This window comes from Bos indicus, chromosome 22 (assembly GCF_029378745.1).
Source record: "Bos indicus isolate NIAB-ARS_2022 breed Sahiwal x Tharparkar chromosome 22, NIAB-ARS_B.indTharparkar_mat_pri_1.0, whole genome shotgun sequence".
Lineage (NCBI taxonomy): Eukaryota > Metazoa > Chordata > Mammalia > Artiodactyla > Bovidae > Bos > Bos indicus.
In genome coordinates, this window is record NC_091781.1 from 37399439 (window position 1) to 37426393 (window position 26955).

Consider the following 26955-nt stretch of genomic DNA (forward strand, 5'->3'; position numbering starts at 1 on the left):
TAACCACTGCTCTCCCTGTTTGGAGATATGGGAACCGTTGGGTGCAAACCTCAGCATTTTGTGGGAGTTAATAGCAAACTCAACTCCAGCCTGTGCCTGACCTTTGGCCAGATCACTCGAATGACATTTCAGCATGGCTCCTGTGGCTGGCCGGCCGGCGGGGCGGCAGCTAATCCCTCCTGTTTCGATCACCCCCCTGCTCAGCGGGACTGCAAGGCGCACTCACCACCGCTCAGCTCAAAGAGCTCCGGGCCTGCCGGCGGGGCGGGACAGCCGCCAGAGGACGGGGGCCTGTGCCAGCTCGCCCCGCTCTGCTTTGCGTGGGGCTCCGTTCTGCTCCCAAAGACCTAGCCCACCTTCCGCATGCTCGTCCAGGACCGGGCCCCCAGCCAAGCCCAGCCTCTGAGAACTGCCTCGGAAAACTTACCGGGTAGAGCTTCCAGCCCCCGTGCGGAGGAAGGGCTGCTCTGAGGAGGCTTCTTGTCCCCTTCCATTCACATAATTTGGTTGTGCTTCATTGCACACTTGCTACTGCAGGCTTGCATCATGATTTGGGTCTGCCCACCAACTCCAAATATGCTCCATGTTTGGTCTTATGTAACATTTGCTACTACTGTAAAAAGCACTTGAATTACAAAGGTCCTGGCAGATCAACAGAAAACAAGGGGTGGAGTCTAATTTCATCTAATATGGTCATAGAAGGCGTCCTGGCTGGTGTAAATTAATCCTTCTCTTGGAAAGGCTGCTGGCCAAAACTGGAGGAAGATGGAATTTATGAATTTAACCGACTAGAATGTGAATTACTCACACCTGATTTTCCTGCATAACTTTAAACTGACAACTACTATCAGGTAAATTAGGAAATTTAAATGATTCATTATATATCTATACTTTAAGGCTAGACAGACCTAAAAGTTTTTAATATTATACATTTTTACAAATATCAGCAGTCTTTTTCCACATTTTATTTCTCCAGTATCTATACTTTAAACAAACAAAAGTTTATTATATCTAAGAATAGCTTTCCTTAAATCTAGTAAGAAAAATCTTCACCCATTTTCTGTGCCTATTTGTAAAATACGTCTAATTTCAGAAAAATATACACGTTACTGTCCACAGTTGAATAGCTGGATAACTGATGAACGCTGGGGACCTTTTAGGCTTTTAATCCAAAAACTTCTCTAAGTGGATCCTTGAAAACCATGTCTTCCTGCTTAAACGGGTTGCCTGTCTCCGCCGTATTACACTTTCCGCATCACTACTCCTCGTCCTGTTAATCGCCAAATCTTACTATCAAACAGACATGGAAAAAAGCAGCCAACTGATATGAGTTTTATGATAATAAAGGCTGCACACATAAACAGACTCAGATGCCTGATAGTTCAGAATGAACACTTTTAAATGTCAAAAGGAGGGGGGAAATTCCTCTACAAAATACCATCACCCAACACAGACTATTTGGCAAAAAGTCATGAATTACATGTGTGGAAAAGATTTGGCCTGGAAGGGGTGGGAAAGAGTTGTGAGGCATAGGAAATGGCTTCTGTTAGAACAGACACAAATTCTAAATTTACTGTAAAACAAAAGAGTAGTAGCCACATTGCTTTGTTTTTACAGCAAGCATTCGTATCCAAACCATGGCAGCAATATTAGGATCTAGAGGGCTTCTGAAACTGTTCCCCATCCTCCCTAGATTTCTGATTCTAACAATGCAAAACTATGGGGGTTCTTAAAATTAGGAGATTAGAAGGACACTAGGAAAGAGCCATCAGCAAGAAGTAGAAGCACAGAATGAGCAAATCCTTCCAAAGTTAATATGCAAAAATAAGACAATTAGGTTAATTCACTGAAGGGTTTGTTAAGCTAGCAGAAAAACAAAACAGAAACATCCTACTGCTGAACGACCTGACTGCAACGCATCACTCACTGCACCCACTGCCCCCCTTACCCCTGCCAAGGGGAGCTGAAGAGGCTCCCTGATGTTGCCAATGGCAGAACTGAACTGAGGGAAGGGGACCTACGCAAACTAAGTCTCAGCTGCACATCATTGCACTCCGAAGCCTGGACACCAGACTCCTTGCCGGTCTCCCAGCACAAACGCTCGCATTTCTAAAGCTTCCTTTTGTAGATGGTGCTGGTGCTAGTGGGGAAAACAATTCTTATGAGAACCAACCAAAGTACGACAATTTGGGGAACAAAGTCTTTCTGTAACCCTGAAAAATTTCAGGGTGAACTTCAGCAAATGTTCTTAAATACTACACACTACAAATGTTCTTAAGAACTACAAAGTATTCTTAAATATACCTACGTTTTCATATATAAACAAGAAGAAACTATCCAAATTGGTTCTGAAGACCTACATCAAAAAGGGGATGAATGATAGTGCAAGCTAGAAAAATAAAAATCGACACAATAAGAATATACACAAAAACTGAGCATCTACAGCTCAGACTGAACTTTTAAACACACACCTCTCTTAATGCCCTAATTGAAAATGTTTAGCCTAATGCCACCCTGTTCTGCTTGGAAAGCATTACTACTCTTCTTCAAACCCTAACCAAATAAAGTTTATATTGATATTACATTTCCTTATGATGGCTCATTCAGGGGACATGGTCACATTTCTTCTTTCTTGTGAAAAAAAAATAAATAAGTAAACAGACTACAGACTAAAAAAAGACTACAGACTAAAATACTGTTTTAATAGAATAACATCCATGCCTTACAGACCAAAAATTATAGGTACTGGCTGTGGTGTGGATGGTGTGCACCATCAGCTTTACTCTGGTTGCACAAAGGGAGTCCTGAACTGACACAAATTCTTCTGTGAATTAGCCTGCTCGCAGCAAACAGGCAAACCAGCAGCAGCTGGGAGGGGCCACGAGGGCTTGGGTTTGGGCGGCCGCGGCCTCAGCACTTTTCGTTGTGTAGTCTTGGGCGAGGGACCTCTGCCCTGGGGGGGCTGTGTCCTCCCCTGGGGAGCACTACCAGGGCCTTGATGAGGAGTAAAGAAGGTGACACATGTGCTGCGTACCTAGCACCTCTGAAATGCTCGGTAACTGTTGGCTATTACGATCAGGAAGGAGAAACTGGATGGCGGACGTCACTTGAAATAAAAGGAAGACTGAGATAATGACAGCGGTTTCTGTGATGAAAATTAGTGAGGTCCCCGACAAATCTTGGGATTTCCTAAATCCAACCCCGAGAAGCCAGCGGCGGTGTCATTTGGTGTTCTGCAGGGCAACAAACGAGCTGTCGGCAGTTGGGAAATCCTGTGTTCCTGTCACCGGCAGCAGCCAGTTCTCCAGTTTACAGGAGCACAACAAGCCTCCACTCACTCCACTTCAGTGTCTCAGCAGGCCGGGCGAGTTATAATTGGCCTTAATTGGCACTTACAGGAGCTTTAACATTCCTTACCTGCTGCCAAGGAGCACTTGAAAGGGGGAGAAAGTATTTTCAAACTTGGAAATACCAAGCAATTCATTCAGCTGTGGGCCGGGACGCCTGCTGTCCAGAATCAGATTAGCTTCACCAAGAAACTGCTGCTGTGTTATTATCCCGTGCTCATTAGGTGCTCCGGCAGGATTAGGAGAGGTGGGAGATGAGAGCTTAAATGGGATCATTCACCTTGGGGGCTCATGGCACACAGCCTTCCTCTGGTTGGCATCGTCCGCTCTGTTTGGTGGATGCGCCTTCAGGGCTCAGCCACACTTGGGGTGTGTGTGTCCCTTTTCAGCTGTTCAGATTGTTCAAAGGCAGCCAAATAAAGTATAACCTCATGGCCTGATTTACATAGGCTTTGTGTGAACCACAGTCTGACCTCAGCCCAGTCATTATTTGAGACACAAAGTGAACACTGTTAAAAGGTGACCAATCACACCAAATTCAAGGAGGATAATGAGATCAGAAGTAAAACTGACAATAGTTTTCACTGGCCCCACAACTGATCTCAACAGAAATTGTTGTCTTCTACAAGTCTACACATTTTGCAAAGAGGAATCTCAGCCTAACAGAACTAGATTTCTGCCCTAAGATAAATTCCAATCAGAGTGAAGAGAAATCTCCCATAAATGCCAGGAAAACCGTCTGTAGTTGTTTAAATGAATACTTGAAAAATCATCACTCCTTTTGAAAAACGTTTTGCCTCATATCACACAGTGAAGATACATGCTACGCTGGTAGTAAAAAAAGTTTGCCCTTGTTTGAGAAATGGACTTCAAAGTCAAATTACAGTTAATCACATTTGTGAATAAATGTGTAAAACACCCTAAGAGGCTTTAGAAAAAAACTGGAAGCTTACAAAAATAAATAAAATACCTACTCCTGGTGGCAGTACTGGCCTATGTGGCTAGTAGAGATACAAAGTATTAACAGACTTCTGGGAAAACCATCTAGTAACAGCTATAAACAAGGCAAAAAAGTATCTTTTTTGATCCAGAATCCATTCCTGAGACTTTTATCCCACAGAAACAAAATGAATGCGTGTAGCCTTTAGCAGGTTGGCTCCTGCTGCTTTCTTCCTGGAGGTAAAAGGCAAGAAACAAAGTGAATGCCCACAGACAGAGGGCCTGGCTGAGGACGTTATGGCACAGCCGCACCTTAAAACCTTAAGCAACCATTAAAAAAGGGGATTTGTGTTATCCTGGGATCTGGATGGATTTCTTTGTGGTTTTGCTGAATAGAGGAGCAGCAGAAGTGTGCTTATTAACAGGATCCCTCTTTTGGTAAAAACTATGACCTGCAGCCCCTGCTAATGAAACATGGGATTATATGCACCTGTAAAGAGTTCTGAGCATGATAAAAATATAGAAGGATGTATACTAAGTTACATATGAAGAATGTACCAAGTTACACAGATGGATTACAGAGCGGAGAGGACCAGTACAATTGGAGAAGGCAGGGAGGCAGAAAGAGCCAATGAGATAAGAAGGCAGTAGGCTGAACTGAAAACAGCATGTTTGAGATTATTACACTTGGGAATCTACGTAAATATACATGACAGATGAATGCACCTCATATATTCAGGTGTCAATCAAAAAATCCATAAAGAAACTGACTCAAGTTTTTGTTAGAAAAAAATGCACTGTGAAGAAAGCAGAAGAAAATTTTAAACAGCATGAAACTCGGGTATTAAATCAAAGGACTATCCTGACTATGGTACCCATTTCATTTGTTTGGCTATGCAGACTGAGTCATTCCAGCAACATGACAAAGCACAGTAGAATCACACACTGTGTGCACAATAAGCCACTTTAGTCATGTCCAACTCTTTGCGAATCCATGGACTGTAGCCTGCCAGGCTCCTCTGTGCATGGGATTTTCCAGGCAAGAATACTGGAGTGGGTTGCTATGCCCTTCTCCAGGGGATCTTCCCGACCCAGTGATCGAACTCTCATCTCTTATATGTCTCCTGCACTGTCAGGCAGATTCATTACCACTAACATCACCTGGAGAAAATGCCTATTAGCCACTCTTGTGAAACAACACCTTAATTTTCTAAAGCTCACTACAAATCTTCTACAGCAGGAGTTTTAACAATCTTTTAAAACTATCAAGCCTAAGAAGTAATGAAATAAAGTTCATACTGGAGTTTATTTTTTACCCTAGGAGAGTACAAATCAAGAACTACATCATGTGTGATAAGGGGCTGACTGCTTATTTTAAATTGAAATAGTTACCTTCCTTGATCTCTTTTCATTAACTTTAGAACACACAAGAGGAAAAGCTATACGATTTCTTTGAAGTTCAATTTGAGAACTGTTGACTTAAAGGCAAAACACAGAAGTAAATCTAAATACTGGAATTTCTATACACACAATAAGCAATGAGGAAGGCAACAGGTGAATTCAACCTTTGCCCACTGTCCCAAACCAGTTGTAGGGGCCTGAACACTGCATGGGAGGCATTACCCCAGTCAGGTAGTAGGCGCTACAGCATTCAGAAGAGATTAAAAAAAAAAAAAAAACTCCCTCTTCTGGTCAGACGTAAGACCACAGCTAAACAGGGCCAACACAGCAGGTGTGTGCATATCTCAACTAGTCAACACTAGTCACAAAATGGCCTTGTGAAACAATGACTGTCAGGAGAAATATCTTTTAGCAAATAGAACTAAAATATGGATTTATATCCTGAAATGTCCTCTTCAAAATCTGAAGCACAGCCATCCTAATGATTTCTAGATGCAGCAGACAAGTCAAGAGTGGCACTGCTGAATATTAATAATTTATTGATTGATTTATGCTGCTGGACACTCACATTTTCATTGCCTCATTCTGGTGACACAAATCAGAACTGTTGACGTTGTTCGTTAAATCAGAGTAGCACTAACCTGGAGGGCAGCTCTGATCAGCCTCCAGGTGGAAAATCAATCCACTGAGATACTGACAGACATTCTCAAAGAAGAATGCATGTGATAATGTAGCACTAACAATCTGAATGTCTACCAACAGGGGACAGGTGAAGTTAAATACATTAAGGAAGTGAAATAACAGGCAATCTTTTTTAAAAAAGGAAGTAATGTGCACTAACATGGAAAAATAAGCTAGATCACTAAGTTTAAAAAAGTGAACTTGTAATAAATCTAATCTTTCATGGGTGTGAGGGAACAAGAATCATACAGCCAAATATTGCTTTGTCCAGGGTCTAGACACATTCCAAGTGTTTATGTCAACCTGCGCCCCTGGAAAGTAAGATGGAAGAGATTTATTTACTTATTCTTGCTGCATATGTGTCCTCTGTTGTTGGTTCATGTTTTTCTTATATGATGTGCATTACCATGTTAATAATGAAAAAAAAAAACCCCTCAAATACATGTGTTTTTCCTTTTTAATTAGAAAGTTTCTACTACCCAAATGAGAGGATCCTTTTGTTTCCAGGTTTACATGACTAAATTACTGTTCCACTTTAAAAAGGCAACAAAAACCCAAAAAGAATAAATGACTCCCAAGTTTTGCATCACTGCAATAACTATTTTCTATCTCTACAATCTTTGGAAAATGTCTGAAGATTTAATGCATATAATACATCATGACTTTTTGTTCAGGTCATTATACTTCATTGAAAAACAACAACAACAACAACAACAACAAAAGCCCATATACAAATTGAAATAACAACTCCATGATCCACAAGCTAAGTAAACCCATCCAGCTGCTTGTGAGCCATTCTCTGTCTCTTCTTTTCCAGTTCATCAGCCGGCCCTGCTGGCCTCCTACTTCTGTGCTGATTCCTATTCCAGCCGCACCTCTCAGCCTCTGCTGCTGCTGCCGCCCTGTTAGCCCAAGCATTCTCTCCAGATCCCGCCCTCACCTAGTCTACTGCAGTGGAGCCCACTAACCCTCCCCCTGCTTCTGCTCTTGTCCTCTGTTTCACAGAGCAACCACAAATCAGGTCAAGACCCTTTCTGACTCAAGAACCTCCAGTGACTTTGTACAGTCTGCACTGGCCAATCCAGATTCCTTTCATTTGGCCCCAGCACCCCCTTCTCCAACTTTAACCTGGCCCCCTCTCCTCCCCGCGCATTACTTTTCCGCCTCCTCTCTGGCCTTCCTGCAGGATCTCTGCACCTGCCAGTTTCTCTGTTTGGAACACTGCTCCTCCAGATCTTCACACGGCTGGCTCTTTTTCATCACACACCTTCCACATCAACTCCTCCGAATGGCTTTCTTTGACTAAGCCTTACCTAAAGTGTCTTGCCCCATTTTTTCCCTGACATTAACCCAAGCCTTTATCACTATCTGAAATCATCTTGTTTTACTTGATTTCATTCTATTCACTCCATCCTCCTTAAACAGAATATAAGCTGCATGAAATCAAAGACTGCTTTCCTAGTTCACTGGAGAGAAATGCCTAGACAGGATGTACTCAATAAATATTTGCTTAATGAGTGAACAGTATCCTTGCCAATTTATGGCTTTTTTAAAAAGTCCCAAAGGCACAGATATTAATAAAGGCAAAGATTTCAGTATAAAGAAAAATCAATGTATCTTATAACTAGAAGTTAAAATGTAGCTCCTACAAATGGCATAAACAATACCATTTAAAATATACATGCTGATTATATAACCAAGAAAAAAAAAAAAGATAAACTTATATTAGTTAGGGATAAAGTGATCCTTTATCTGATGCTACTGAAGTTACTTGAAAATTTTAACTTGCACTGTTTGGCTGGTGGTAGAGAAAAATTGAATTCACTGCATTAATTTTACATCATGCTCTTCAGTGACAAGAAGCTTAGATCAAACAGTCAACTTGGAATTTCCTTCGAGAATTAAAGTAACATCTACCCTGACATTGCTCATGTTTTGATGTGCCTGCTCTGGTTTGCTCCCTTCCCTGGTTCAGCCCTTGGCTGCTGGAGAAACGCCCAGCATACGTCTTTGAACCAAAGAGTGAAGTATTTTTGGCTCTGCAACAAATTTCAGTCTTTATACTGACTGCAAAAATATGCCAACCAATTCGCCAGAGAAGCTACAAAATGTCATAAGGCTGGAACAAAAAGAGAAGGAGCTTCGCTTTGGATATTTACTATGATTTAGGGTTAAATAAAGTGGAACAGGCCGAAGAGAAATCCAATGACTGTGCTAAATCAAGTATCTACCTATGACCATTACATCTTCAAATTATTAAATGTTCTCTCTGAGGTAACGGGTTTACACTGCTGACCCAGTCACTCTAGGCAAACTTTCAATTCCACCTGAGCTACAACCTCTGTCATTAATGACAGTTTTGTGACATGTGGAATTCATTACATCTTCTCTAGATTCTCCTTTAACTCTATACATCCTTATTATATGCAAAAGAAACAGATGATCAGTTTAGTTCAGTTGCTCAGTCGTGTCTGACTCTTTGCAACACCATGGATGCAGCACATCAGGCCTCCCTGTCCATCACCAACTCCCAGAGTCTACCCAAACCCATGTCCACTGAGTCGGTGATGCCATCCAACCATCTCATCCTCTGTCGTCCCCTTCTCCTCTTGCCTTCAATCCTTCCCAGCATCACAGTCTTTTCAAGTAAGTCAACTCTTCGCATCAGGTGGACAAAGTATTGGAGTTTCAGCTTCAACATCAGTCCTTCCAATAAGTATTTAGGACTGATTTCCTTTAGGACGGACTGGCTGGATCTCCTTGCAGTCCAAGGGACTCTCAAGAGTCTTCTCCAACACCACAGTTCAAAAGTATCAATTCTTCGACACTCAACTTTCTTTATAGAAACAGATGTTAAGTAGACAGAAAATAAAGCCTGAGACATTTTATCTATGTGAATGACACTGAATTTAGGAGTTTGATCTGTAAACTGGTAATAAAAACATCGATTCAGTGGGTCTCTAAGAAGAGGAAATAAGATAATACAAAAACACTTTGTGAATCGTCAAGTCCTACTACAAATTATCATGACTCTGTGGACTTTTAAATTACTATCAATCCTAAAAAGATTAAATTATCACTGAAAGTTTCAGAGTAGAATAAGACCCAAACAACTGAAGAGAGAAAAAGAAACATTTTTTTTCTTTATCCAAAAACAAAGTTACTTAATAGCCAAATGAAACAACTCATTCAAAATTCCTGAATCCGTTACTTTCTACACCTAACTCCATCAGATCACAAGAGGGAGAAAGTGTTTATTGAACAGCAAAACCTTTGCTCTGTGAAGCAGAGCCACTTAATTACACAACAGCAATCACTGGTCACGACTATGTTAAATTATTGTCAACAGTGGGATTGGCATTTTTGCAGAGGCAGCCCGTGAGATGTCATACAGTAATATTTGTTTTACTCACACAGTCATGTTCTTTGAATCCAATTAACTAGCTCAAAAAACTGAGTAATTCCTATTTATTCATCTTCTGATGAAAATGACTTTTCAGAAAAATATAATTTATGCTAGCACCTAAAAAAATCCACCACCTTAGTGCATTAAGTCCCAACTATGCACGTGGCTGTTAACATTACAGGGTTTGTAATACCTACAAGTGGAGAAAGCTCTAAGATTGCAGAGGAGTGTCGGCGAAAGATACTTTCATCAAAAAGCCAGATTTATGACATCCCCATCTGTGAAGAGAGGCTGAGGGGCACATGTTCTACCCCAAGCCCAGACTCGCATGTCACTTACAGCAATGGGGAGGCACACGACACATAGTGTCAATGGATAAATGGCAAAGGGTACTTATCTGGGATCCTTATGCAGATCAACATGAGATCTGAGAATTCTGCTCCCGAGGTAAGGCATTTCCTAGACTAGGACTGGCCTTGGGAGACAGCTCCCTGAATAGCAGAGGAAACCAAATCCCACAGCTTCAACTGATGTTTCCCCAAACATGGAGTAGTTATTGCTCTCCAGCATTAACAACACTAAATCTCAAGTGAAAACGTATTCCCTTCCTAAATCTCCTTTACTTTTTGTGATAACATCACGCCACTCTGTGGATGACACTTGCCTAAAACGTAGTAGTCTCCCTCTAACTAAGGCAGCAGGCCTCGGGGCTCAGTGCTGGTCCTGGCAAGAGTAGCAACAAAGAACTGAATCTTTTCACACACAGCACCTATGGCAAAGGACATCAGTTTTCCCACTGATGACTCTAGTGAGGTTTTCTTTGTGAAAGATTTAAATAGAAGTGGTTTGATTTTAAGAAAAAAAAAATTAAATGGAAGTAAATAAATCATAAAGAGGGAACAACTGGGGAAAAGGTGGCCACAGTCCATGTACTCGGACTCAGGGCCGAGCCACAAGGTGAAAAAGTGGGTCAGCCTAACTCATATGAGGCAAAATACTTCGGCAGCTGACATTCGAGCAGGGCTTCCATTAATTATAGAGATGCTAAACAGACAACCTGTCCAAGCTGAATTAACATCACTCATGTATTTCACCTAGGTAGGATCAGCCCATGTCTGCCTAAGACAGGTTGACAGAAGTTATGGTATTCTTCACAAGCAAATTCAAATAGAAGCGGCAGGGTGCAAAGCAGTGCAGCACACAGCCTCTCAGAATCACCTACAAAGCTCCTTCAGCACAGAACCCCCTGCAAGTCATCAGTTGACCCTACCTGTTCAGATCCATAGTAAATGTATATAAATGGGAATACACAGTTTATGCTATTCAGGAGCCAATTTAGGGCCAACACACTTACTATGAACGAAAGTATCTACTCAGATCCCCAACCTGGCTAACACAACCTCAAAAGAAAGGTGTTTCTGGCCACAGGGAATGTCATCATCTTAGTCCTCTTTCATACTTAAGGTTTCAGAGGCAATTACTGCAAGATTTCCAGGACATGATACAAAAAGTTAAAAATCAGTTTAAAAAAAGCAGGGGCCTCCTCTCATGCCATCCTTGCTAGACTCAACAAATCTCTGAGCGCCGATCTGCGTCAGTCCCTATGCCAAGCACGGGAATACAAAGCAGCAGCCCCATGGAGGGAGGGGATTGGCTGTGAACACAACACATCCTGGCCAGCCCTTGGGTCACAATCAGCCGAGGGAGCCGTGTGGAATGCAGACCCCTAGGTCCTCTCTCTGGCTCCTCCCAGACCGCCAGTCTGCAGTGGGTAGGAGGAAGGGGCCACTTAGGCAGCTCCCCTTTGATTTGGAAGCCCAAGAGGTTTTGGATCCACTGATTCAACTGTATGTTGAAAATCTGAAATTAGCAGTAAGAAACATCTCACTCCTAAAAATACTGAATAACTAAACAGAAGTACGAGGCAGCTGGGACTATTTCAAAACATTAAAACAACAACTAGAAAGCATGGTATTACTATACAGTTTCCAAGAGAGTCATCTATACGACAAGAGTGATCAGACTACAAAATGGAAATGCTAGAATGACACTACAGTCACTCACCATCACAGACCCAGTAGAAATCCTGGTGAATGGCAGCTCGGCTAGCAAAAAAGTACAGACACAACATTGAGGGTGTGGCTCCAGACCAGTGCAATATAGTGAACACTTAGTAGAGCAAGTGACACAAATCCTTTGGTTTCCCAATACTTAAAGTTATGTTTGTGTCATACTGTAGCTTATTAAGTGTGCAAAAGCATTATGACTTAAAAGAACTGGAGTGGGTTGCCATTTCCTTCTTCAGGGGATCTTCCCGACCCAGGGATTGAACCCAGGTTTCCTGCATTGCAGACAGATTCTTTACCAGCTGAGTTACCAGGGAAGAACATACATACTTTAGTTAAAAAAAAAAAAAAACTGTTTCTAAAGAGCTTCCCTCATAGCTCAGCTGGTGAAGAATCTGCCTGCAATGCAGGAAACCTGGGTTTGATCCCTGGGTTGGGAAGATCCTCTGGAGAAGGGAAAGGCTACCCACTCCAGTATTCGGGCCTGGAGAATTCCATGGAATGTATAGTCCATAGGGTCACAAAGAGTCGGACACCACTGAGCGACTTCCACTTTGTTTCTAAAAACGCTAAGCATCATATGAGACTTTAGCAAGTTGAAGCAGCAACAAAAATCACTGATCAAAAATCACAATAACACAGTAACAATAAAAAAGTCTGAAATGTTTCAAGAATTCACAAAATGTGACAGAGACATGAAGCCAGTAGATGCTGTTGGAAAAATGGAGTCAAGGAGTTTGCTTGACACAGAGTTGCTCCCAACTTTCAGTCTGTAAAAGACACACTCTCTGTGAAGAACAATAAATCAAAATGCAAGAAGTGAGGTATGTCTGCAGGTCTCGCACTATTTTGGATAACAACCTGCTCACAAATTCAGAATAACATTATCAACATGAACTGAGTGATAAGCCGTGCTGCTACTGTAGCTTCCTCCCTGTCACTGCCAGACAGCAGTGGTTTTAAAGGAACTGTCTGCTGAATTTTATAGCAACTGCTCATTTGTTCATAAAAGTCACAGATGAGTATCAGTAAGACATGAATTCACAGAAGACTGCCCAAACATCTTCACCTAGTTCATCAGAAGATAAGACAGTAGAATCTCTCTTTTGGCAGGTGCCAGTTCTTCCCAATACAGTGATAAACAGCTTGCAATGGCTACTTAGAAATTTCTTGAATTTCAAAAACAGGTTTTGCTTTTAACTCTGGAAAATAAACATGTAGCAACAGGCCTTCTAGAATTACAGCAAAGGAGAATGGGTTGCAAATACTTCTTTCTGCTAAAACCCCTCACCCCAAAGACAGAAGACACAGTGGCAACACTGGGAATGGTTCTTGGTCCTGGCCCCCTGACCACCTCTCTTTTTCCAGATGAGTGAGCTATCACTCCCGAACTAGGCCAGGGACATCACATGGTGCCTTCCTCCACTTGATGAAGTTTCCCCCAGGCCCATACACCTAACCATCTCCAAACCTCCTGTTTATTCCATCAGCCTTCCCTTGACTGCTGACCCCAAAGAGGAACCTCCTTCTACATTTCCCAACTGAATCCCTCTGTCAGCACCTGGCCCTCTTCTTTCCACCAGAGAGCCTCTTGCCTCTTACAGCTTGAATAGCTGCCTTGCCACTAGAGGGACCAAAGCCCCCACCCAGTGGCCTGTGTCAGCTGCACTTCCTGCCTGCCTTCAGAAGGCACTGGAATATGTACTGAGTCTTGCATTCACACCACCCCTTCTTCTACTTTGGAAGTCAGCACAATTCCTTTGTCACTGAACACGTATCTTATTAGAAGATGCTATGTATGCTACAGACGGATAGAGAAAAAGAGAAGAAATATGATTTCAAGACACTCTCCCCTCCCCTACCTCACCCCCAATATACAGACATTCATTCTATGAGACACCGAGGAAGATAAAGAAAATCATCTCCAAGAAACGTGCTGTAACTGAGTGAAGTGCTTCTGGAAGAGGGGACCAAGAGGGCCTCCTCCTGACTAGGGAAGGCCTGGAAGAAGGAACATCCCTAAGTGGGCTTGATGCAAACAGTAGCTGTTTTCACACTGCATCACTAAGCCAAATCACTTAGGTGTTAAAAACCCTGCAACAGGTTCCCACTGACATAGCAAGCCCGGGGTGTCTGATGGCACTGAATCTCTCTGAGCAGCCCCAGCCTTGCCCTGGCACACAGCTCTTCCCCACGGGGTACATCAGCTCCGGCCAATGGAGACTCTGTGGAATACATTCCAGACAGCCTGGAATTTCCTGCCTCCGCGTTTGCTCCCATCAGCCCTGTGGCCAACCTGGCGCCACCAAATATGGCTGTGCAGTGCACAAACTGTGCTACTGTGAAGGCCCTGTCCATCCCCATCAAAACACACCCCATTTTAGAGGATCGTAGGTGATTTTTTAAATATTTTCTGCATTTTCCACAATGGACATGTATTCCACACCTAAAAACTGACGGGGACAAGTTGCACATGGGAAAAACAATGCATCCTACTCTTCGGAATAGCCTGATGTGAAGAAGGCTATTTCCTTTAAGAAGCCTACCCCGAGTTATAGCGGAAGGAGCAATCTGCGCTCCTTCTTCTTAAGGTTTTGGACTGCTGTGTGAGTTCCGACACACATCTTTCTGTACCCACAGCGGCACCTCCCCTCTCTCGCAGACCTGTCAAGTGTCAGGTATGCACAAGGGGCTACACGACACTGCTGCACTTCATCCTCTCTGGGAACCAATGAGGTTGCTATCACTGTCCCCACATTATAAACAAGAAGCTCAGGTTGGAAAACTTGCTCAAAGCGAACAACTAACCTATGGTTCTTGCAAGTTTAGATGTAAATCCAGTCTGGTCTGGCTTCAAAACCCATAACTCCAAAGCACTGGGCAACTGGCTAACTGTCTTTTCCAATACCAGCCACTTGCGGAGTCTTAAGCAGGGAGACCATATCTTATTCAGCTTGGTGCTCACTCTGGTGCCTACTCTGGGGCCTCATCCAGAAGAGAAAACTCAAAGGACCTTTTTATGATTACAGAAAAGATTCCTTGGGGGAAAATGGTGGGATTTGTGACCGTGAAGGTGTGACTTCGAACAACGGCAGCCCAGCCCAACAGAAAGCCCTGCAGGTTCCAAGCTGGCCTGTGCCTCCGGCCCTGCTGCTCCCACAGCCTTACTCTGGGGTCATCTTCACCTCTGAACTCTCTCCTGCTTGCACCCTCTTCCCACAGTCTGCCCTAGCGAGAGAGATGGTCCTGGGTTCTTCCCTTACAGAAGCCTTCCAGTGCCCCCAGGCAGCTTCCTCCTCGGGCCTACAAGCCTGTACATGAACAAGGGCCCCACCCAGAAGGCTGACTCCCGTGTCTCTACCTCCCTCACTAACTTTACGAGCCTTCTGCAGGTCTGCGCACTGGCGCTCCCCTCTGTCGCACACTTTTATTCCAGATCCCTGCATGCGTGACCCCCTCTCATCGCTTAGGGCTCGGGTCACCAGGATCACCGCCTTAGAGGCCTTGCTTAAACAGAAAGACCCTGTTGCTATTCTCTGTCTCAAGTCTATGTTTGTAGCTGTGAGGACAACAATGAAACAACTTGCAGTTATTAAAAAAAAAAAAAAATACGTCCAGTTTTGCCTTTCTCTCCAGCGAGATTTTGAACCCCGTGGAGGTAGAAATGATAACCACATCCCCATGCCTGAAACAAGGTGAGCACTCAAATACTTCTGAGTTGCTACTGACTCTAACTGGGTATAAAATTAAACTTTATGATCAGAATTTTTTTTTTTTTTTTTTACCAGTATGACAATGCAAAACAACCTTATTTGGAGTCTCCCATGATTGACACCCAGTTAACAACAGGCCTGGAGTCTCACAGCCCAGGGAAGGCTCAGAGGTTCGTGAAACCCCTGAAGTCACAATGCCTCATTTTAAGTACATGCACATTTTGATGGGGGAAGACAGCATAGTTCCACCATTTTCACAAATTAGAACATCAGACAGATTTAGAACTACTGAACTTGGACATTTCAAAATCACATTTCTTTCAAAAAGAGCCATGTCTCTATACTCTGTATCTATATATAATTTTACCACCCACTAAATTCACAACCATGGTATCTAGAAGAAAACAAATATTTTACTCCACTGATGCAGTATTTCAATAAAGATTTTATGAAATATGTTTTTCCCCTAATTTTAATAAAAATCAGAAAAATGCACATTCCTTTCAAGAAAATTCAGAAAACACCTAACATCTGATAGGCATTAACCCATTCAATGAATTAAAAACCTACTTCCTGACAGAGGGGAGGAGTAGTATACCCCACCCTTGCTGTCACAGCCTAATCCTGCTCTACCTTTTTACCCTCTAATAATGATTTTTAAATGGTTAAGCACTTACCGTAATGTGATTGAAATGCCTGTGGTTTGACAACCTGATTACAGTCGTTACACACCACCAAGTAGAAATCATCGTGGGCTGGACAGAGACCAAATATTGGCATGTCTGCAATAAAGACAGAGAGCATCACTCACTCACGTGGTTCTCATTAATAGGAAACCATCTGGGGTGGTGATGTTCCTAAAAAAGCTGCCTTATGATAAAGTGCACAGGATAAAAGTTATTCCAGTTTAAAAGTAACTGATGTGATGCACCATGACTATGAAGAGAGAAATCAAATCAGGCTTACAGAAACACCATTATAAAGGGTTAAAATAAAATGCACAAGAAATCATTAGTATGAGGTAAAACAGACCAATGTATTAAAATACGATCCATGAATCCCCTCACACAATAAAGCAACTTCAGGAGAAGTCTAATAAGGGTTATGAGGAAGACTCTGTAACCACAGAAAATGTCTAGGAATTCACAAAGCAGTACCATCTAATGGTTTTATTTAACTATGCATTCTATTCCAGCCATCAAGTCTCCGAGTTCTACGGAACAGTTAATAAAGGAAGCAGAGGTTTCCCTTAGAGGAAAATTGCTGGTTTCGTCAATATGTAATACAAAGAAAACTATTTTCATACTTTTTTTTTCTGGTCACAACTAACCTCCAGTCCTTTTGTTTACATACTGATGCCACTGGAGAGAAAGAACTTCAGTACAAGCATAACACTGCAAACATTAATCTCAGTTCAGTTACTGGAACAGGGCAAAATACAAGTTGGATTTTTTTATAGTGAGAACTTAAACATAAAACTAGTCTACCTGCATATATATGTAAATTGAAAGTACACTAATTGATACTTGATAACACACGGTTAACCAAAAAATCCTAACTGCAGACAATTAATAAAAATTGCAACAACCAAGGGAACAGAGCGAACATTTCAAATCCAGAATCTTAACTCTTTTAAATATTTCAGAATTGGTATTTTACACTAGATGCACTACTTAGAATATCTGCAATGAACGGATAATTAGCACATTTCAATTGGGCAAATTTTTTAGTAGACCAAATACCAAGTTTAAAGGGAGGGAAAAGATCTAAAAAGCTGATTAGCATCTGCTTTCTTTCCTGTAAGATTTAATTTCACCCTTTTCCACCCTGGGTGAACTGGGTGGTTTTAAAGGAAACAGAAAATGCCCTGAGGTGATGTAAAGTGATGATAATCTCTAAAATATCAAATTCCTGATCTAATATCTTCACCTGGCTATAGCTCAGATTTTCTTAGACAGTTTCTATTTGCACTGAACTACACAGATAGCCTTTGAATCTGAAACATACCAGGGAGGGACACGATTCTGGGATGCAGGAGCAGCACCAAACACGTTCTTCATGCTATGATCTCATTTTACCCTTGCAATTACTAAGGCAGATACCATTATAACCCTGCTGTGGAGAGGAGGAAACTGATTCATAGAAAGGTGAATACTTTGTCTAAGTCAATACCTGAGATTTCATTCTGACTCATAACAGTGGCTTGAATTTGGTCCCTTTAAGACCAGAGGAATACGATTTCTAGAAATTCTTTCCAGATGCCAACTCCAATAAGTTGACTGTCAGGGCTGAACACCTTTGACCATATAAACTGAGAGAAGAACATAAGAAGGTTCTAACAGATTGCTGATTTCTGTGACTAAGTTTAACAATTTCATGACAAGAGCCAAACGGTGTGCTATTTTCCTCGAAAGCAAGCCCACACTGAGTTAAAAATAGCGCACGTGGGAGAGGGGAGAGGTGAAATCCATGCAGTGATCCACATGTAATAAGCTACTTTCCATGGCTACATTTGACATGACATTTCATTAAAAAAAAAATTAGATTAGTAGTTTACCTTAGGTTCCATATACCCATAGGTTAAATGACTCTGATTCAGGACAATTAAGATGGAAAAGCTGAATTACAGAAATGGCATAACATTCATAACTTACAGCTAAGAAATATGAAATGTCTATAAATATAAATTCAATAGTTTCATTAATGAAATCAACTTAATTAGTTTTATTAATTAAACAGTAGCTAAAGCATTAAATTAAGTGATCTCGCCCACCCTGGCACTCTGTGATGACCTAAAGGGATGAGATGGTGGGGGTGGGGGGTGGAAGGGAGGCTCTAGAGGGAGGGGATATATACATCTATATATATATATATATATATATATATATATAAAATTATGGCTGATTTGCACTGTTGCATGGCAGAAACCAACACAGCAATGTAAAGCAATTATCCTCCAATTAAAAAAAAATAAGTGATTTCAGTTGAGACTGAATTCAGTTTAGACTTGGGCCTCTGTGATGTGCCTGGTTTGCGTGGTGCCTCACAGCACTCTATGTCAAGCTATGTGTATACGATAATGTCACTTTGCCAGAGAAGCAGATACTGCTGGGAATTAGCCCCCACCTCTTTATAAATAAGGCAATTGTAAAAAAAAAAAAAAATACAAAAACTGTATCCATCCTTTCAAATAATAAGAATGTGACTGGCCACAATGAGGCTTATGTAGAAAACTGCTCTTTTTCTGTTCTGATTCCTTTCATCCTTTTGTGAGACTCGGAAACACTAATAAAACTAAGAGAGTAAGGGGTCATCCTGTGAGCACCAGGAATCTATACTTCTGCAAAAAGTTCAGTTTCTTCAATAACTTACAATTTTTTGCAACTGATGATGACAATAATGATGATAATCATATGGAATTTACTGAGAGACTACTATGTGGTAAGTTCTGAACTAAGCACTTTTTATAAGGTGTATCCTACAATAGGAGCCTAATTTTACTAATGGAGACAAGAACATGTGTAGTGTCACCCAGCAAGAAAGTACAACCAGGACTCAAACTTAGGTTTGCACCATCTCTGAAATCAGTTCTTCAGCTCTTAGTAGCACGTCACATCTCCCTAAAAAGCCAGCATGTGTACGCATGTGCACTCACACAATCCCCGTGGAAATGATGGTACCCTGAAGTACACTTCATGCTACCCTATGAAACCAAGTTCCTGTGAGAAGAACCCAAAGCAACTTGACTTTTGAACCTAAAGCAACTTGAATTTTAGCTTTCTAAATTCTTCCAGATATCCATATTTAGACGTAAACTAGGAGATACAAAATAATTTAAATGTCTTCTTCAGGGGGAAAAAAAGGAGTTCTATATCCTTTTTCTGCACTGAGACATTCCAGAGGCCTTAGCAACAGGAACAGCGTGTGGAATGTTGTGGTAACAGAGAAAATGAAATAATTTTTGTGAGAAACAGTTTCCCAATACTTTTAAAGTGTAAGTTCACAATCAGCCATCTATAAGTTAACATATGGAACTTGCCCAAATGCAAGAAGGAAAAAAAAAAAAAAAAAAGCTTCATTTATGACAGAAATCTAGAAAGAGTTCCTATCAAGCTAAACTGAGTTCCTATTGAGTTAAAAAAAAAAAAGTTTACAAAACAGTCTTTAAATACACAAGTTAAATCATTATATGAAATACAATAAAAAGTTTTAAAACCGTACTTGATCCCATGGACTCTGACCTAATTTGAAAGAATGGATTTTATTGTGTGTAGGTCCGAAATTTTTCTCAGAATTCAGGTCATCCCAACCTTCCAATTAGTGAGTGGCCCGGCACCCACATCTAGGCCATCATGTATCAACCCTTGGAGACCCCAGGCCAGCAAAGCAGGAAGGACTGGGTCCAGTTCCACGGACGCGTGAGCAGAGCCTCCCCAGTCCTGTGCAGAATAACGGCCCTCTGACCAAAGCCAGTCCTGACCAGTTACTTCGGTGCTGCCGCCCTCCCTGGAGGACTGCGCTCAACGACCAAATGGACGCTGCAGCCAAACACTGCACCTTTGCAGTCCCCTGCGCGCCTCCCCTCTCCCACGCACCCGGACTTCCACATGCCAACAACGCCCACATTTCTGTCTCTAGCCCAGACGGCTCCTGAGCTCTGTCTAGACTCACATATATCCAACTGCCTCCCAGACACCGCCATCTGGATGCCTTTCATACATCTCCGATCAAACGAGCACGTCCAAGAGAGCAGTGCTTCCCACCCTGCCTGTCTCCCACCCCCCACCCCAAGATCATGCCCGTTTTGTGTCAATGACCCTTCTCATCTTCGGAAGCTACACCCCGGACATTGCCCCTGACGCCTCTTTCCCTCATATCACCAGCAGGTCCGGTCACTCTACTGCCGCTGGCCACTTCTCTCCCTTGTTTAGGCCCCACTGTAAAGCCTGCCCCCAGCACCTTTCCTGAGCACCGTGGAAGACATCTCCCATACGGCTGACAATCCCTTCCACATGGGTGCCTGAGTAAATCTGACACTCTCCAACAGATCATGTGACGACTGTTAAAATTTCCCAAGAAACTTCCACTCCTACGGAATAAAATCCCAGCCTTTACCATAACCCTCAAGGCATGGCCAGAGGTTTATCCTCCCCGCTCTCCACTCCCTGTCCCCTCAGCCCCTGGCCCTCTCTGCTCCAGGCACACTGACCTCCATTCTCTCCTTCTAAAGCTTTTTCTCTGCCAGGCGCTGCCCTTGCTCTTCACATGATGCCTGGTGCATTCTCACACATCAGAGCTCAGCCCAGCTGTCATCTCTTTACAGGGCTATCTCCAGCCCCTCCCCAACCACGCTCAGTCACAGGCCTTGTAAGCAGAGTGGCTAACAGTGTGGGCCACTCCCCAGCACTCTGAATCCAATGTGATCTTGGGAAAGTTCCCTAACCTCTCTGAACTTCAGTCTCTTCGTATGTCAAACAGTGATGATCATATTACCTATCACACCAGGTGCCTCCGAGGGTAGAAAGGCTTTAGAAGACCCCAGGAAGTGCTCACTCATGTCCCCCGCAGCCTGGGAGGTAGGAGTCATGCATCCTCACCATACTGCTCAGCCAACTAAGGCACCCAGACACTGAGATTTCACAAGCCAGTAAGTGGCAGAGTCAAGATCTGAACCCGGGTCTGCTGGGCCCCAAAGTCCAGACAGTTCCCAGTGTTCTCCCAGCAACAGCCAGAAGCTGCCTCCCCCATGTGCGCCCATTGTCGGTGCCCAAGGCCAGAGCCCTGTGACCTCTGCACACCAGTACAGAGCTCCAGACGGAGTTCCTGAGTTTCTACCCTCTTCAGCCTCCTCCACTCTGCCACCAAAGCCACCGACCTACAGAGTAATAAAGTTACTCCTCTCCTTGAACGCCTCTGCTGCCTCCCAAGTGGCCAAGTGGGACTGGAACCCTGACCTACTTCTCTATAAGCACGGGCCTCGCACCCTGAGTCCTCACAGCTCTCCAGGTGGAGTCAGCCTGCTCTAGACTCAAGGCTGTGCAGGTCTTCTCAGAACCTTCTTGTTCTCTGCAGTCCTATGTGGACACAACTGTGCCTGCAGCAAAGAAAGCTTTCCTCTCTTCTTTCTGGAATCCCCACTATTCAACAAGAGCTATGCTCATACTCACATCCCTCACGGTCTGTCACTCACTGATGAGGACTTTGAGGATAATGTGTACGTGGATGACTGTGTAGCTCTGTGTGACAGCAGACCCCTTGCCTTGCTTAGCAGATTCTGAGAAGTGCACTCTCGCTGTGTGATGGTGAAGCAATGTCTGGCATCTGGAAATTTCCCACAGCTTCCAGTTGTTCTTTGGATCAAAACTAAGGTCCCTGACAAGGCTGGCGCCCTGCTCACGGCCTTTGTTCTGTCCCTGATGCACACCACGCTGTCTCCTGTCACAGCAGCATGGTGCCGGCTGTTCCCTCTGCTTGGACCCCGTTCCTCCAGATCCTCACCTGGCTGGTTGCTTCACTTCATTTGGTCTCAGCCTCAATGTCACATCCGTGGAGACTTGGCTGGTCAGGCCCCTGTCTGCTCTCACAGCCCTGCCTTTGCCTTGCCACACAGCACCGAGCCCCGTTTGTAACTACTCATCTAACTGTGAGAGCCTTAACCTCCTCCCACTAGACTAAGCTCCACATTTGTCTTGTTTTCTGCTCCAGTGACAGTGCTTAACAATGCCTAACCTGAAGGATGAGGGGTGAGGGTGTTAGTCACTTAGTTGTGTCCAACTCTTTGCAACCCCATGGACTGCAGTCCACCAGGCTCCTCTGTCCATGGAATTTTCCAGGCAAGAATACTGGAGTGGGTAGCCATTCCCTTCTCCAAGGGATCTTCCCAACGCAGGGACTAAACCCAGGTCTCCTACATTGCAGGTAGATTCTTTAACATCTGAGCCATGAATTCCAAACAACTAATGCATGCACTAACATTATGGGTGGACAGTAACTAAGTATTAGATGAAGTCTCTGTGGTGCCACCGAAGTCCAGGATATAACTGCCCCTTTATGTCACATAATGTCACACAGTCACCCACTAGAACGGGGTGTCCACTCAGTAAGACAAAAGTTCAAGGGTGAGAAAGCTTCCCGTGAACACATGATCCTATTTCTAGGGCTACTTTCTGGTAGAATTTTGTGTTTCAGGGTCTGATTCTCAAATATGCACACTGGCAAATTCTCTTTTGCTAGCGTGTGCAGCGCAGTAACTCCAAGCAGTTCTGGAGTCAGACAACTGAGATCAAACCCCTATTCTTTCTCTTAGTAGCTATGTGAACACCATTAAATTATTAACCTCTCTGAACTTCACTTTCCTTATCTGTAAAACAGAGTTAACAGGACCTACATTTCACAGTATTATGGTGAGGATGAAATGAACTAATCCGTGGAGAGCATTCCGTGCTGAACACATAGTGAACACTCAGCAAAATAAACAAAAACTCACAACATCACACACACTAAAGGAGATTGATATACACACCAAATGGCAACTATTTTACAATGTGAGCTTAACTCTCCAGGGGTCTCAGCCCCTGCTGCTCCACCTTATAAGCAATGAGAGGCAGGGGAGAGGTGGAAGAGACTTGCGGGTGCATCCCATGAAGAAGATCCAAGTCCAAGTCTTGGAGCTTAAGCTCTACCCTGAAAGCAGGGAAGAAGCCACAGTTTTAAGGAGGGAAGCCACATGATACAAAAGGTCATTCTGGCATAAGTGTGGATCTACCAAGGTAAGTATGTAGGAGGGCGATCCCCAAGGGCTGATGTAAAAATCAGAGCAAGACAGGAAGTAGTGATGAAGATGGGAGAGAGGAGACTGAAGACATGCTCTGGAGAACTCTACGAAGAGCCGGGGAGGGAGACCAGGCCATCCAAGGGGTAAGGCAGAGTGGAAGAAACCAAAGATGGGCTGCAGTCTGTTCCCTGCTCACTGCAGCTACTGTGGCTGCACGGATGGTGGGAGACACAGATGGGAAAACTCAGCCTGCTAAGGGAACAGAGCCTGGCAGTTAAAGGCACAGCTGTTAGAACCACACTGACTGCATTCAAATTCCAGCCTCGTCACACGGTAGCCTTTACCTCCATTTCTGCATCTATAAATGGGAAAAGAAAGAGCACCTATCTAACAGGTTGTAGGAAGAACTAATGAACAGATGTAAGATGCTTGGAACAACGCAAAGTACTTTGTAAACATGAGCCATTTTTTATCATCTTCCAATAACTGTCTTCTGGTCTTTGATCTAAATAGTGGCTGTTCTCCCCTCTGCCTATTCCAACTCCCCACCCATACACATACAGTAAGCAGTGATGCTTTTAAATCACAAATATCACCTACTCAGACTAAACCCTTTAATAGTTTACTATGTAAACTACTCCAACGTAGTCAGAAGGAAAATCAATACGTAGAAGGCCCAGCCTGATCTCTGCAACCATAAGACACGGTCACTCCTCATCCACACCAGAATTCTATCTCCTCGACAGTTATACCCAAAGGCCAAGTACTTTCCCACCTCATGGCCTTGGCTAATTCTGTTCCCTCTGTACAGAATGCTTTGCCTGGCTGGCTTATATTCCATTAAGAGACATTCCCTGACCACCCAATTTAAAGCAGGACCCTATCTCTTCAGACATTTCTCTCTCTTCACTCATTAGTGATTTATAATTTGTGTTTTGGCTATAACCCTAAGATATAAATCCCCAGAGGCAGTGGCCGCGTCTGCATGTCACAATGCCTGGCACACACTAGGTTCTCAGCTAAAGAATTTCAGAAAAGCCTTTGGATCGAACTTCCTGGGTTCAAACTCCCATGCTATTACTCGCTAGGAGTATGAACTTGGGCAAGTCCTCGGCTTCAGGACCCTCATTTGTAAAATGGGGATGACAGTAGTAGCTACCTTAATGGGTAGTTGCGAGGATGAAATGAGTTAGCATACACAAGGTTCTGAGAACCATGTCTGGCACACAGCATGTGCTGTGCTGTGTGCTTAGATGCTCAGTCGTGTCTGACTCTTTGTGACCCTATGAACTGTAGCCTGCCAGGCTCCTCTGTCCATGGGGATTCTCCAAGCAAGAATATTGGAGTGGGTAGCCTATCCCTTCTCCAGGGAATCTTCCTAACCCAGGAATCAAACCGGGGTCTCCTGCATTGCAGGTGGATTCTTTACCATCTTACCTCTTATGATTATGAATATTTCCATTTTTACTGTCAGTGGGTTACATTGGCCATGGTTTCTAAACTTTGCTGGTCTACGGCTACCATCTTTTGTACACTCATTGTATTAAGTACTCACTGGATGTTAGGTATCATGGCAAATACTCTACATACATCATTCATTCATGTACCGAATGTCTACTATGCTTAGACGTGATTCAAGGTTCTGGGTACACATCAGTGAACAAAAAATCACAACAGCAACGGCACCTGAGAAGCAGTACGTATAACAAAAATAACAAGAGTCTAATTACCAAGCACTTCCTATGTTCCAGATACAGTGCTGAGTATTATTAGCTCACTTCCTCTTCACAATACCACCCACCTTACAGGGTCACTATCTGCACTTTACAGATGAAGCAAGTGAGGAACAAGATTATCCGCCTTAAGTCACAGAGCCAGTATTTGGAGGAGCTGAGAGCTGAAGGTAGGCTACTTTCAAGTACGTGCTCTCCACCACCTCACAAGATCCTCAGCACTGCCCAGGGCCATCCCCATCTCCCACCTTGTCCAATCAGAGTCAACAAGACATCCTATCGCACATCAGACTTCTCATGTTACCTCTGAACTGTCTGATTCTCTGCTACGCAATGGTTTCCTTAGATACTAGGATTTTCAGCTCCATTAGTGTCTGAAACACTTCTAAGTAACCTGATGGATTGACTTGGAAGGCTGGTCTGCACATAATTGAGCTTTTATTATGTTCAATTTCAAATTTATTTCAAATGGTAACTATCAATTCTGGATAATCAAAAGGAATGTCAGTGATATGATAAAAAAGTTTTTAATTGCTGTGACATGAGCTTTAACATCTTAACTGCACACAAATAAAACAGAATTTTATTTCTACCTTCTATACAAACTTCTCCCAAATTCATATTCTCTGTTCTGAGAGGGGATCTGCACCTTCTTTTGACCATAAGACATTAAATGACAGAACCAATCAGACACACACACACAAAAAGGTCAGTTGACAACCTGCCAAAATGTAAAGCAACCAACCAAAGACCAAAAGACCAAAAAGCTAGGAGAAAACAGTTCTAATAGTTATTAATCCCTGGCTAAAAGTGGCCAACCTTATAGTGACCTTCCATAGGTAAGCTGTAAGTGCTACTTTTGTCACTACTTGTACTGCAAATGAGATACAGGACCTGGCAAAGAAGAGAGGAAGCAAATATCAAAATCCTAGGGGATCTGGGTTAGGGAAGGCCAGGCAGGGCTATAGAGGGGACATACATGACAGGTCGCCTCATGGGTACCTTTAGCTCCTCAAAATGTTGCCAACAAATTCTAACTTTTCAATCAGAAACCAAACCTGAAATGTGTCCTAAATCTAGAAGCACCTTCCAAAACCCTTAGGGAATCTTTACTGCATGACTATCCTTCAGCTAAGCTTGTAGACTATAAAAAAATATGGGCTGTAAGAGAGTTTTCCACTTAGTTGGTATAACCTCAAGAGAGGTACTTACCTCTAGAATGCACTTCCTGTATTTGAAAATCAGTGAAAACAATGATATCTATGTCAGGAGATTTTTGGATTGAATGAGATAACCCATGTATAATGCTTAGTTCTAAATCTGTCTCAACATAGTAAGCAGAGTGTATGTAAGGACTTAATAAAGAGTAGTGTCAATATCATCATTATTATTACTGTTAACGTTACAGTTATAAACTCATGATTTCTTTTCTTCAAAAGGCAGTCAATATAGCAACGCAACATCTGCCAAATATCTTCTATGCAGAAAACCCAAATCCACAACTCTTCACATAACTAAAAACAGCATTAACTATGGAATGCTGTTACCTACTGACCTAGCTGCCTGTTTTCAAGTGGTTAGCTTTATATAGACCATAGCCTAACCCGGAAAACCAACCTCAACAAATTTAAAAGAAATTGAAATCATACAAAGTATGTTCTCTGACCACATGGAATTGAATTAGAAGCCAGTAACAGAAAGATACTAGAAAATTTACAGAAATAAGACACTTCAAATAATCCATAACCAAACAATGTAACCTGTGATATTAACAAGCTAAAGAAGAAAAACAAACAAACCATACTATCATAATAGTTGATGCAGAAAAAATACGCATGATTTAAAAAAAAAAAATCAGAGACCCAAGAATAGAGGAAGTTTCCTTAACTTGATAA

General features: G+C 42.8%; 1 protein-coding gene across 29 annotated transcripts in view; it reads right to left on the reverse strand.

The window, feature by feature from the left end:
* Window positions 1-26955, reverse strand: part of ATXN7 (ataxin 7) — a 159532-nt gene that overhangs the window by 58656 nt on the left and 73921 nt on the right. For 28 of the 29 annotated variants that reach the window (XM_070776363.1, XM_070776375.1, XM_070776374.1 and 25 more), the window contains one exon: window positions 16231-16335. In XM_070776363.1, coding sequence (XP_070632464.1) covers window positions 16231-16335 — 105 coding nt within the window. Of the gene's footprint in view, window positions 1-427; window positions 11015-16230; window positions 16336-26955 lie in introns of those variants that run through there. The other variant, XM_019984309.2, reaches the window with a different exon arrangement.